The 14,703-nt window shown below is 34.1% G+C and overlaps 1 protein-coding gene across 7 annotated transcripts in view; it reads right to left on the bottom strand.

Moving 5' to 3' along the window:
* Positions 1-449: 449 nt before the first annotated feature.
* LOC130621882 (amyloid beta A4 precursor protein-binding family B member 1-interacting protein-like) overlaps positions 450-14,703 on the bottom strand; it is a 37,742-nt gene continuing 23,488 nt past the window's right edge. For 4 of the 7 annotated variants that reach the window (XM_057437248.1, XM_057437247.1, XM_057437249.1 and 1 more), the window contains 7 exons: positions 5,154-5,294; positions 4,285-4,392; positions 3,854-3,955; positions 3,031-3,198; positions 2,907-2,955; positions 2,587-2,690; positions 993-1,865 (listed from right to left, as the gene is read on the bottom strand). In XM_057437248.1, coding sequence (XP_057293231.1) covers positions 1,206-1,865; positions 2,587-2,690; positions 2,907-2,955; positions 3,031-3,198; positions 3,854-3,955; positions 4,285-4,392; positions 5,154-5,294 — 1,332 coding nt within the window. In that variant the 3' untranslated portion in view covers positions 993-1,205. Of the gene's footprint in view, positions 754-992; positions 1,866-2,586; positions 2,691-2,906; positions 2,956-3,030; positions 3,199-3,853; positions 3,956-4,284; positions 4,393-5,153; positions 5,295-14,703 lie in introns of those variants that run through there. The other 3 variants (XM_057437246.1, XM_057437244.1, XM_057437245.1) reach the window with 3 other exon arrangements.

Here is a 14,703-nt window from a genome sequence, read left to right on the forward strand (position 1 = left end):
TTGGTCCTCCTTGATGAAGGTCCTGGTTTCTGGGTCGTCCTTGAGGGTCCTGGGTCCTCCTATAGGGTTTTTGGTCTCGGTTTTGATGTTGTGATGTTTTATCCAAAATCTTACCTTACCTCCAAAATCTTACGAATCACAAACGTTCGAAAAAGTATTCGATTAATCGAATATTACGAAAAAAATATCATTTGATCTACTGTGTCAGTTTTTGAAAAAGGGTGACAACATGAGTGATACGAAGAAACTCTGAAAGGAGTTTTAGGCATTTAAAATACATAAAAATAAAAACAGATAAACTAGAAAACACAGCACTATGTTTAATCTTCAGCCCTTTTGTTGATAAAATAACCTTTCTCCTTTCTGCGTTTGAATCCTTGTTTAATCACGAGTCAATTTTTAATCATCTGAGTAAACCAACTCGTTTAACACGACCAAGAGATTCGATATGTTTGCTCTTCCATTTTCAAATTTTAAATGAATGAACTTTCAAATGTATGATCGGTTTACACCGCCCTTAAATAATAAGGCATGCAGAAAAGGAAAAAATAGCTGACAACTAATTTTTATTTTTATTCAGTCAACGATGTTAAAATATAAAGGTCAGATGATAAAAGCTGAGTCTGCGAGGAAGGCGACAAGCTTGATGATAATGCATCAATGCGTAGCTGTTGGATTGACATATAAATGTTCATCCAACAGGTAACCAGCTTTTCGACAGGGCTTTTTAATTTCTGAGGACATCCTCATTTGCTGTAAAAAGATCGAGACATCTATTTAATTACAACTGTTGAGGAAACAAAAATCCGACAAAAAATGGAATAATACAGCACTGTGAATAATTCCTCCTACTTCACAACCTATTTTGAATCAATGAAACACGGGGCTTATATTCCACGTTATTTTTTTTTCTATACAAATTTACATCGAGCTGACTTTCATGCTTAATTTAAAATAGTAATTTGAAATAGTAGCTAAATAAAAAGTTCAAATTTTGAAATTATATAGATTATTTAAATTTCTTACAATATTACTCAAAACTAAACAGAAGTATTACAAAAGTTTTTGCCCAATTTCCAATATATTTTTTTTTAGTGACAACAATTAAGCAAAACAGTCCTAAAAAATGCAAGACAGAAAATTAGCTTTTAAAGTTTATAAAACATTATAAACGATTACGTACAAAAGAATTACCAAACAACTTCTCAATGTGTTTTTTCACTGATACTACTTGTTCTGATTGGTGGAGCGGGCGGTGGAACACTTCTTCCTGGCTTCGCATCCAATAATGGAGGTGGTGGTGGTGCATTCCGGTTTGGTTTGGAGTTCAACGGCGGTGGCTGTGGAGGTCCAGAACTTGTGGCTGGTATCGAAGGTGGAGGTGGCGGAACTGGTACGCCACCTATTGGTCGCAGTGGCGTAACGTTATTGGACGTCGACGGCGGTGATGGCAGTGGAACGATTTTAGAATTTGAAACAGTTGGTGGTGGTGATGCAAAGCCAGGTGATGGGCGTCTATCTGTAGCAGAAACAGTGAGATTCGAGCAATCTACAGAAGGAGGTGACGGAAGTTCAAAGTCGTCAGGGGGAGGCGGTAATTCGTCCGATGGCGGCAACCCTTCAAGTGATGATAATTCTTCAGTTGATTTTGACTTGCCGCTAGCTCTCCTTCCCAAAGGCGCTGGTTCTAACGTTAATTTAGCAGACGGTTCATTTTTATCATTTATTTTATTGGGAACTAAATGCGACATCGCTCGGTTAGAAATATCGAATGTTCTTGGTTGAATAGGCGGTGACATGATACTCGCAGTCATCGGAGTAGCAGGTACTGGACTGGTTGGACTCATAATGTCCGGAACGCCAGTCTAAGAAGAACAACAACAGAATAAAAATCTTAAGAAACGTGAATATCAAGAATCAAGCTGATGTAACAAACAGGACTTACTTCAATAGCTGAAAATCCTCACAAAATTACCGTTACAAATACTTTTGATTTAAAGTAAATTGGCTTATATTAAGAACTAAAATTTTCGGCGGAAAATGTTTCGGCGGAAAAACTTTCGGACAAAATTTTTTAATTCAGCGGAAAATTTTTCGGACAAGATTTATAAAGTCAAAAAATATATGGGTAAGTCTTTTGAACGAATTTTAACCAAATTTTGAAAATAATGACTACGGCAAATGACACAAAAAAGGGAAGCATTTACAGTGCACATATATTCAATCAAGATCTTAAAAAGGGTTTTTAGGATCCAACTTTATAGATAGAGCCTCAATCAAATGGGAAAATAACGAAAATAATAAGTTCAAAGACTGCAGTTTTTATTGATTTTCTGATTACCCTATATATAATTTCTATGCACTAGTCCTTTAAAAAAAAAATAGAAAAAACAACGGAACGGAAAAATTCTCCCATAAAAAAAAATCCGAAAGTTTTTCCGTCCGAAAATTTTCGTTCCCAATGTATACGTGATCTACTGATAGGTTTTGGCATCATAAACACATGCTAGCTAAGTATTCATACCCCTCTTACGACCAGCCTTGTACGCAATGTTCTTCACTGATGAGAAACAAACATATACTCACAGCTTGTTCATCCACTCCTTTACTCCATGCAGTGGAAAATATATCACCCAAAGAATTTTGTTTTCCTTTGACACGCTTCACTTCACCTTCAGCATTTTTCAAAGCTATCAATAAGTAAAAAACGTGATAAAGCCAACAGACAACGCCTCAACAATTTATTGCATTTTGCTGAACTTAGCTCAACTAAGAATTTTTTATTCTTTAAAGATATCTCATGGATAAAGAATAACTGGATGGGTGCTGCAATTTCATAAAAGTAAAAAGACTGTTCTCATTAATACGGCTTACGTATTACTGAGAACAGTCTTTAAAGGACTTACCTGTCTTCGTGGCAGTCTTGTATCGATCTGTTTTCTTCTCAAGAACAGTCTACAATTATGCAACAACTTTACGTAAAATTGCACATAAGAAACAGAGCTAAAATAACGTTCAATAAGTACTTACGGTTGGTAAACTTGCGCTTGAAGATGAAGTCGACACAAAACCTGACGACGTGCTAGTTGACGCGGCCGACGTTCCATTTGACGTCAGTGTGCTTCTGCTACCTGCTAATAATACGCTCTCAACTTCTTCTTGAGTCTTTATATAATCTTCAAACATGTTGTAGCCATACTGCGGAAGAGAAAATTAATAAACTACCTCACCGATCATCGATGTGTTGTACACAGGCCAATAAAAGTTAATCTTCTGGTTAGCGAGTCCGCGCGCACCTATTTTTTTGCTAGCACGAGTGTGTTTTAATCCAAGTCTAGCGCATCTTTTCCCCTCCTTTAATTAAACAAAAACAAACTAGCATTATGACCAGCAATTTTAATGTTAACTAAATCCTAACTCGTCCCAAAATTTTATAAAATATTCCGTGTTGGTGCCGTGAAGATATTTTGAGACTTGACAAATCAAAATTAATTAGAACAATTGAAAAAAGGATAAAAGATTTATAATATTAAGAACTAAGATGTAAGTGAATCCACATATTTTAAAGTTATAATATAAAAAAGCCTTAAACATTTGCAATTTTTCTCAATGGTTTTTAAATGGTGTTAATATGGCACACAGGGTGGGATAAGGGTGATGTAAAATTTGGGTGGAATAAGGGCGGTGTTAAGACTGATGAATTTTACAGTACATTGAACAATTAATATAAAAAAAGAGAAAAACCAACTAAAAGAAGATTCTGTGATCATCTTCAAAAAAATCTCCAAAGACGTTCGGAGTTTTAAACACGGGAATTAGGCTGTTTCCGGGCGAATATATATTTATTTCTTACCTTGGCCATTCTACAGCCGACCATCCATTGGTACAACATTTTACTGTCCTCAGCACAGAAACAAAAAATATGTTTCGATTTGATTGTTTGAATCTTCGGGTGCTAAGAAGAGAAAATTAAAAGGTTAAAAGAAGTTCGTGTTACTCTATGTTTATTTTGTTATAATATAAGAACAATTTTCTAAGAAAAATAAGGCCGAGAAAAAAAGGCAATGGTAAGGCTGAAATTTTACCGGATTTTTCACAAATATTTGCGCAGAATTGTTGTGAATTTGTAACGCATTAAAAATGTCTAAAAAAATACTTGAAATAAGAACAAAAAAAACAATAGAGGATGGACATGTGAAGTAATAAAAACATCTCAGGCTGCTGCCAAATTTCCTGGCTCTTATTGAAAAAGTGTAATTTTTAAGCAAAATACAAAATACACACCTTAATACAAAACACATAATCGGTTGGTGACTTAAACTTCTTCTTGAAACTGACTCCAAGGTAAATATTTGTTAATTCGAACTTAACCAAGCATGATAAGTCACGGGACTAAGAAAAAATATAATACATTTACTTATTTTTTATTTAGTGATCTATTTATTTCTAAGATATTTACGATACCAATGTCGGCCCACAGAGAGAATTAATGGTATCAATAAGGGTCCACAGAGGGGATCCGGGGTAATAATGAGGGTCCAGCCGAGGGGAAACATGGGTATCAATAAGGGTGGATCAGAGGGGATCCAGGGGATCAATGAGGGTCTAGCAAAGGGGGTCCAGCAGAGGGTATGCAAAAGAGCTATGAGGATCCAGCAGAAACTGAGGAAACTGACCAAAGTCTACAACACTAAAACACCTCAAGTAGTCAACCAGCTAGTTTTTCTATCATTTCTATTGACACGCCTAGGTATAAAATGCAAGTAGGTTAATTTATTGTAACCATATATAATCTGCACGAGAGACCACCATAAGGCTTCCTTATAAAACGTGTGTAAAAAAAATAGTGGAAGAAATGAGTGGGATGTCGAGTTATAAAACAGATTTCATAAGTTACGAAAGAGCATAATGCAGTTAGTTGAGAAAAGGAAGGAAAACAGACAATCTGCTGCTCTTATGAAATGCACATCTACCTCCGTTCACATATAGCTGCATGTAACGAAAGAAAACTAAAAGAAATGACTTAAGGCAGATTTAATAAAAACCGATTTTCATACGAAATTTGTGAAAATACACACGATTTTTACTCATTCCAGACGCTCTATAATAATGTAAGCAAACTAAAAAATATAACTTAATTAAAAATACCATACTTTTTGCTTTCCTTTTGGTGTGTAATAAATGCCAGATGCTCGTAGTGCAAAGAAATGTTTCGTCCACTTTTTCGTACCCTCGCGTAACCAAAGCACTCCCTCCAGGTGGGGAATTTGTGTCGTTTCTTTGGTGAAGAATTCCTGTTGAAAAAAAGAAAGTAGAAAATACATTAACAACAGAATAATGAACAACATGGAATATAACTTGGCTACGATCTGACAATTCGATTAAATAAATAAAAAAAAATGTATAACACCACTCGTGCGTGCAGTTGCAGGGCCAGTAAACCAAGGGGGTGAAAAGGCGCGACTCCTTACATTTTTGATTGTAAAATTGTTTTTTTATCGTTAAAATAAGTTCCATAGACATACAATATCGTTCTTCTCCCTGGTACAAAAAAATGTATATAAACAATAAATAAAAACACTATGTTTACATATAACAAAACCATTAAAACATTTTAAAGCTGTAATAAAGATTAAAAAATATAGATAGGTGCTTCAAGACACGAACACATTAAAGGAATTGAAACAAAGAGGCAACAAAATGTTACAGAGATAATCGAGCAATAGTTTTATCCCTCTAAAATTTTATTAAACTTCAAAGTATAATTCTACCTTGGTTTTGGTAATTTAATCTTGATGGCATCAAATCCTCAGCCAATTTGCAAATTTGAAAAGGTGTAAATCTTTTGAACGTTTTTAGAATTTTAAGAATTGCATAACATGGTTTTAAGATATTGTTAACGTGATCAGACTAACTTAAATTCTTGTAAAGTCACTAAAAGATTTTCCTGATTTGAGGTTTTTGGATTCTCCTAAAATCCTCTAAACGTTCACAAGAAACAGGCAATCTTTTTTTAAAGGATTTCTTAAAAACTACACTTTCTAGGCTTTAAAAAAGTAGGCGACATTTTTCACAATTACTAAGACATCCACTTTGCTTTTCCATAAAATTAGTCATAAACAACATGCAGTAACGAGATGACAAAATAAAAAACGAACACGAGTCAAAACTAACTGACGTCATGCATTTACAAATTAATAAAGAATAGTAAAAGATTTGATGCATAGAAAAAAAAAGCGTTTATATTAAAGTATGTACGCAAGAATGTTTTTGTGGGACTTCAGATTCAAATATTTTCGAATTAATAGAAAACTACTATTTTCACATAAACATCCTGAGGTTAGTAATTACTACGTCTACTCTATGAAATAATACATCAATTTTTGTTGTTAATCAAAGCACTTTGGGTAGGCGGGGCAATAACGATTTTTTTTGCCTCGTTAATCCAAACACGGAAAAAGAAAATAAATTAAGGTAAGAAGCAAATTTTCGTTCAAAAACATTCCATACACAGTCAGAAAATGTCTTTCTTTCTATACGATTAGGTCAATCCTATCGCATCAGTGAAAAGCAAACAAGACAAAAGGAACTTCCCACATACAGGAAGATTTAATAATACGTCAACATGCGTTTAAAGCTTTTGAAAACTACCAAAACTGCTATTTGAATGTCACACTAAGCTGGGAGCAAATAGTAACCTGCTGCAAGGTATCATGGCGAGGTTGTTTTTACTAAAAAAGGATTCTTCTAGAAAGGAAGAATTTAAGATAAAACCCTTACCATAAGAAAAGCTGACAGGGAATTTTTTAGAGGTTAAAATGTTAATAAAAATGGAATAATAAATTATAATAAAAATTGAATAAACCAAGGAGGTACTTACAGCAATCGATTTACATAGAGTATAATAGTTCAGGATTCTCAAAATTTTCAAAAGAAGTGCATGCTACAATAACAAAGTCAACTCAATTGATCTGGGATTACTTCTTTGACATCATACTTTTCATATTTCGATGTTGTATCCTTCAAAGCGAATGAAAACAAGACGAAATTCCGAAAATTCCATTTGTTTCTAACTAATGGAATAAAAAAACCGAAACAACAGGAATATTTTCCCAGTAGGGTAGGGTTTGAAACAATGAAAAAAAATGGCTATGACAATTAATTGTTTTAAAGTCTTTTATTTTAAAGCTGATAAAGGTACAAAGTTCACACAAAGATTCGACTGAGAAATTTTATCTTACATTAAAAACCTTTTAGAACTGCTACACGATCATCTTTGTGTTTGTCTTAAATATATTGTCATGAAAAATAAAACCGTAGAAGATTTTCTTTCGTGAAAAAAAATTAATATATGCAAAGTCACGTTCATGTTAAGTAAACATAAGAAGTTACAAAAGCCACGCCTGCAGAAATTAGTTGCAAAAAATACGATAAGCAGAAAGCAAACATTTGAAAACAAATTAACAAATTAACAACAGGCTTAACGAAATAAAAACATTTTTTAACAAGAAGAATGATCTGTGTACTATATTACCTTACAGTACCAATGTATATACTAATTTATACGAGGTTGAACATAAAAAAACACACACACATAACGTGGGCCTTCTATTATTTACAGAAATCAACTCCATGTGAGCAGAAAAACTTGACATTGTTGTTGCTATAGAAGGGGCTAATCATACACAGACCACTGAAAAAGAAATGAAAAAATAAAATACAAATTTTAAGTGGATCAAAAGTAAAGAGATAAGAAATGTGAAGATAGCCAACTGTACTGTGAAATTTGTCATAAATATTAACATAACTATACAATGACAAGGGAGTCATAACTATCTAAATTTTCAATCACTTTGTCAAGTATAATTAGTCTTGTAGTCATGGTGACAGCCTTTATTCTTCACAAGATATGAGGGATATTTATGAGAAGAAAGGTTGCATACGATAATAATCTTTACATTGCGTTTCGTTGAATATGTCGACGTGTCCATGCTGAGAGGGGTTGGATAGCTTTTATTAGCAGCTTATGGTTAGCCCTACTTTTAAAGATCTCGATTGTTGTTTTCGGTAGACGGCCTCACAAAGTTTTTAGTCAAGTTAACATTAACTAAAACCTTGTTCGCCTTATTACCAGCTGCATGACTTCGCAAAACACCTCCACAAAACCGGACGTTGCATTGATACTAAAGTTAATCTAAACTTTTCGGTCCGTTACCATGGTGATATCGAAATTTATAAACTGCATAGCAGAGGAGGGCGATAACAATAAAAATATATAAATCCATAGTATTGAGATTTTCCTTGGGAGGTTAAAAAAATATGCAAAAAAGTATTGAGTGAGCAGTTCTATTTGTCATTTTAACTATGTCCATTTTAATGTTTCCTAAAATGCTTCCTGTTATTGACGATGCAAAAAATGTCATTGCTTATAAATCCATTTAGGTATTTTTTTCTTAACTTTGAAAATTCTAAGTAACAAAATAACGAACGTATAGAAATAAACCATTTTTTTGTATTTTACAAAGACCTTTATATATTTTTTCGTGTATCCTCAAACTTGTTAAAAATCTTTTATTTACAAATAAATTAGGTGCATGGGTAATTTATGTAATATTTTTTTTTTATGTACAACTTTATATTAAGTTTGTTATAATTTAAATAATTTAGAAAAACTATACAACAAGAACAAAAAAAATAATAAAACGAGACATGCTTGTAGGTGGCTGGATGAGCGAGTATAACCTTTTCAGGAGGCAAGTGGTGTTTATATTTACAACTGTCAAACGGTATGGAGCCAAAACATAAAAATGAATCGCATCAAAAAATTACCAGTTTTTTAATTCTTACCTAATTCAGGGTTAATGAAAAAAAAAGGACCAAAAAAATTTATAATACAGTATAGGTTGAAAAAAACTCATTTTTTCCCTCTACACGCCGAACTTTCATTGACAGAGTACGAGCGGGAAAATTTGTTTGTTTTCAAATGTTTCGTCTTTAAAAACATTGGACTACCATTTCTCTCCAAAGATTGCGTTTTAATTGAAGATTTCCGCTCAACAACTTCGTTCATAGTTCCCCCTGATATGTCTTCGTTGGAACCCAAAGTAGCCTTTTTCTGTCGTTCGACGTCTACTTAAGCTGAAAACACGTCGGAAATGTTTGAGACAGCTGATACGTTACTGCGCACTGAAATATTACTTTGCACCGAGAGTTTCTTAGGAACACTCAGTTTTTTCTCGCTTTTTACAAAAGAAACTGATCTTTTCTTTCGTTCGTTTAATTTTCCAGTCTCGGTACCGTCAATTTGGACTTCAGGTAATTTTAGACAAGTTTTCTTTTCGTTGTACAGAATTCTCTTTTTACCCATACTGCTTTCAAAGTTGTAGCTAGCGTTAAACCGCATAATTGATAATGCTAAGTCATTCTGACTTAAACTTTTTCGACGTTCCATTTTTATCTTTGTTTCGTCGGTTTCCGTGGAAATGCTAACTTTTGATTCGTTCAAAGTAGCAAGAGATGATGATAGTCGTCTCATCTTAAGATGACTACCATTATCAAATGAAGTATGTTTAATGCCAAGTTTTGGAGGTTTCTCTTTCTTCGGGATATCTTTGGAACCGACGCTAATACTTCTTTGTCTCGTAAGGATAGTTTTCTTCGAGCTTTTTGAATCGTTTACACTGGAACTGCGATCGCGCAGTAGAAGCTTTTTGTTGTTGCTTTGCGATTGCTTTAATAAAGTGAGATCGCTAGCGCTTACGCTTTTTTGCCGGCTCAAGTTTTGTCTGATAAAGTTCGGTTCGTTGATAGAGTTCTCTTCGAGACAAGATCTTCTTCCCGAGGTTCGAAAGATCTTTCTTTTAAACCTTACACTTGCTATCTCGTTGGAAACAGTAATGTCCTTTAGACTGGATGTTGGTGAATTTGCTTTAGAGCCTTTATCACTGGCACTGGCGTTTAAAACCTTTGATAAAGAATCTTTGGATCCCAGACTAGACTTTCTGCTTGATACTTTTGATGAGTTAGCCTCTTCAGAGATTTCGTGAAATGTTAGCGAGCTCTCTTTGCGACTCATACGTCGGCGAAACGACGTGAACGAACTAAACGAGCTGCTTCTGCTTGCTCTCGACGATTTCCTCGAATGGTGTTGCAAACTTCTTCGTCTTCGCTTTTCCATTCGTTCGTCCGAGTTTTCGTGCTCGTAACTTCGAAAAACATTCGGTAATTTATGATAAATTTCAGTGGATTCGTGATCTTCATTGTAAATGTATCTTCCACTGATTTTCATGTCACCCAAATCTTTCGTATTACCGATAAACTTCGACTCTTCAATTAAACTATCCATAATGGCGTTGATTTTTACGCCCGTCTTCGCCGAAACATCGTGCGATAAATAGCACCACTGGTAAACCGACTTTCTTCGAGTTTGTTCTTTTTTCGTGCGCTTCTTACGTAAGTCGATTTTATTTCGCACGACGATGATAGGCAGCTCCGTTGTATGTTTGTGTTTTACCGCCACGATTTGTTCGCGAAGCTCGATCATCTTGCTAAAACTTTCTTGGTCGTCAGCCGAGTACGTCAAAATGTAAATATCGGCTTGTTTAATAAACACTTCTTGCATTGATGGGAAGGAATGAGAACCTCCCATATCCATAAACTGCATAGTAACGTTATACTCGTCCACAATCACTTTCTTCTGATAGACTTCATACAACGTAGGCTCATACTTCTCCTCAATGTCATCAGGATTACACAACTTTTTAATTATGCTCGTTTTCCCAACTCCGTCTTTACCCATCACAAGAACTTTAACAGTCTTTTCCTTATACACCGTTTGCATTTTGCTCGACTTCCCAAATAATTTTTTTAAGATACCCATGCTATCAAGGGAACGCATTTTACTTGATTATCAACGCTTTTTTGAAATTTTCGTTACTGTTCTCTCACTTGTCTTATATTCAACTGAAAATAATTTAATAATATAATTAAATATATAACATAGCACATCCCACACACTGTGTTGAACAACGCATTATTTCCTCTTTTATTTGAAATCGTTTTATTCATTCTACATAACTGCATATAATGGCACGTTAAGGAAACAGATGAAGCACCCTGATGCTGTACGAACAAACATGGCAAGGAAATTACATCTCCTCCTCTCAAAAATAACTATTGTTAGTAACCTTTTACGTGATTCATATCATCTTCAGTGGAAAAAACAACAACATAAAAATATCTAGATTCCAGTCTTATTTATTTGTTAGTAAAAATTGAACATATACCAATCGCCCTCACACTCTCCTAAAATGCTAATAATATTTTACAACTTGAAAAATCAACTAACTTTGACATCAGAAGTTTAAAAGGCTTGATAAAAATTATCCTTAAGAGACTATCAATTAAAACGTCTCATTACAAAATGTGAACCAAATTTTCTTTTATAATCAACATGCTTTAACCTATTTCAGTAAATTGTGTATATAACCCCAAACAATGGTGAGATTGTAACACGACACCGTTTTTTAATGGCTGGATAAGTACTGAATAACCACTCAAAATAAACAGGAAACTGAAAAAGCCAACTTTCTTGAGAAAGTATTTACTTTCTCGAGAAAGTATGTTTTTAAATTTCGTTTCCAAACATTATTCTCTGTAATCAAAAGCTCGAAACCACTGACTGTTATAAAATAAGCCCTGCGATAAGAGTAATACCATGTTGCATGCTAAAACTAAAACATTATTTAAATGCTTTTATTGCGAAAGAAACATTAAAAAGATGTCTCCGGAGGAATGCACGGTAGTATACAAAAGTATGACTACATTACATTCATATGAAAACATTTTGTGAGAAGTTTTTTTTTACAAGATCTACCGCAAGTCTTTCTCATCTCATAAACTGTACACATACGTGGTCGAAAAGCTGAGATTAAAAAGCAAGCTACAAAAATGGTTTGTTAAGCTTTCCTACAGTTAAGCTTGAAATCCATTAAGCTAAAGGTAAACAACCTAAAATAAACACTAACAAACTTAACATAATATATTGACGCGGTGCTGATTAATCAAATTAACAAAAACTCTTCTACACAACAAAACTCACAACAAAACATTTATAAGCCGTACGAAGGTATGAAAGAAGACAACAAAAATGAAAGTTAAAGGAGGGGGTGAATTATTTAAGAAAGTTTAACACACTGAGCAAAGATGATCAAAGGTAAAGAAAAATCACACGAGTCTTCCATCATCACAACATCATCTTATTAACATCTCTAAAGACTGGATGCGACAACAATATACATAACGACTATATTAGTCTTTCGCTTTAATTAGATTTAATTAACATAATTACAAAAAATATTTTTCCTTATCTGTAAAAAATGAACAACAAAGACGGAGGAAAAATAACCCGCCTTTTCAAATTCGATTGCCTCATTAAAACTAATTATTCGCCATTTCATTAGAAGATTTAAAGGAACGAAAACTTAGGATTGAGAAATCTTGAACATGACCTCTGCGTGGGTATGAACGAATTACAGCTTGGATAACAATAAAACTGCAGCCTCACTATAACCTTTGTCTAAGGGTTGGATCACACTAGAACTTCCTATTATGTATTCCAACTTTAATTTAAAAACCACGCTAGTTTTAGGAAGTGCAGAAAACGTAGCCACATTGGCTTACATGGGAATAAGAATAAATTAAACAAATAAACAAACAAACAAACAGGTAACTTCTTGCAGGAAATTTTACATCACGTAACCTGTGACACTGTCACACAACATACCAGGGTGTGAGGAAAGATGTATTGTACTGCACCCGTCACGTAAAATGACGTGCATGAATAAATAACAACTTATTAACAACGCTCTCTGTTTCTAAGCTAGCCGCAATTAAAGTATTAGTCAAGCATTAATATTACACAGATACTAGCATTTATTGCACATGTGTTTAAGCAGGCTGCTCTATTTATATATTGTCGTCAAGATATTTACTTTAGATAGCTTACGACTTAAATTCCTTAAAACATCATCATATCCGGGAGACTGAAGGGAGTGCCTGGTGATCACTGACAATGGGATGAAAAATCACAAACAAAAACAAGCACACAAACAAACAAACAAGCACACAAACAAACAAACAAACTGAGAAAAACATACAATGTTATGATAAACAGAACTACATATCAACCGATAAGATTACACTCGACGCTACAAAATTCACGTTATATAAACTCTTTCTCATTCAACGCGTCTTCAGCATTCACAAAGCATTCTAATCAAGTCTGCCATCCACCTTCAACCACATAACGATGTTGTAATATTTTTATTCACATGTCCCCACCTACGTCGCGATAACCTTTCTAACACTATGTGAACACCCCTAGATATCTCGATCAGTTTGTTTTACTAAATCTTAACCTTCTCTTCCCTTACATCATCCAATCTCGCAATACTTCCCTTCCGTAGCATTCGGGATGTAATAACGACATGAGAAAATTACGTTTGATTATCAAACGCACGACGACAAAATATTTATGACGCGTCATGTTACGACGACGAAACTATCAACATGCATACATTCAAATTCATCTCAATTTCTTTAAAAACATTATTCATTCAAGTCATCGAATTATATGAAAATAACCCAGCACTATAGCTGGTTTATAATAAGTTATATTTTTCACAGTCTTTAGAAGACAAAAAAGCGAAACCGAAAACGCGTGGTAAATAAATGAGTGTAAACGGTCGTTCTTCTTTCGGTTTCCAACTTCTACCACTAAACTAAAGCAGGACTGCACCAACACAATTCTCGGAATTTCAAATCCGAAAATTCAAACTTTCGTTTCGAATATTGTAATGGTTTTAAGAGACACAAAACCGCATCCTACACAAATATTAATCAAATCTAGTAGGGCGTTTTTTGACAGTACAGTCATAAAAATTAGCAAACAATGGCAGGACTGCGTGTTGAAATCACACCATGAAAGTTAACTAACTGAGATAACAAAACCGAGTACTGCATGTATAGCAGAGTAGTTAGCAAATCAGATGTCGATGTTAGTTCACATGTTTAGTACAATCTAATTCTGAATGGCAAAAAGAAAACAAAATCACAACAAAAAAACTTTTTTTGTCAAAAAAAAGATGAAACAAAAAGTTGTGAACATCAAAATAAAAAATACAAAGAATAGCGAATCTTCTGTATTAAATATTGTCTAAAAAAACATAATTCAAAACAGCCAGCTTAGCATAAAGCGAAGAAAAAAACACATTCATATCTAAGTGCGACCAGGAGCTATTATTTTTAGCCTAATTAGACAATTAGACAGAATGTTTCCATGGTAACCACATGACTACGCATTTTAAAGATGATAGCATGCTCCAACAAAGTGATCATCTCAATGCTGTATTATTTTTCATATTTGTAAAACACACTTCACTGATAAATTTCGGCTTCCGTTTTCTTTTTTCTCGTTTATGTAGGACAGTTTCTACCCTTTGATCGAAAACAGCTCGTCGCAGTGGAATTAAAAGAATTTCAAATATGTAGCTACGTCAGCATAATGGGGAGGTAGGCGGAATTTTTCGTGCAGAGTGGTTAAATCAGGACTAGGTAAACACTGATTCTGGGGCAATTTTGTCAGTTAATCACAATGCAGTTTCCGCCTAGTGCAGAACAAATTTAAAGTGGGTTAATGTTTCC

Source organism: Hydractinia symbiolongicarpus, chromosome 12 (assembly GCF_029227915.1).
Source record: "Hydractinia symbiolongicarpus strain clone_291-10 chromosome 12, HSymV2.1, whole genome shotgun sequence".
NCBI classification, from domain to species: domain Eukaryota; kingdom Metazoa; phylum Cnidaria; class Hydrozoa; order Anthoathecata; family Hydractiniidae; genus Hydractinia; species Hydractinia symbiolongicarpus.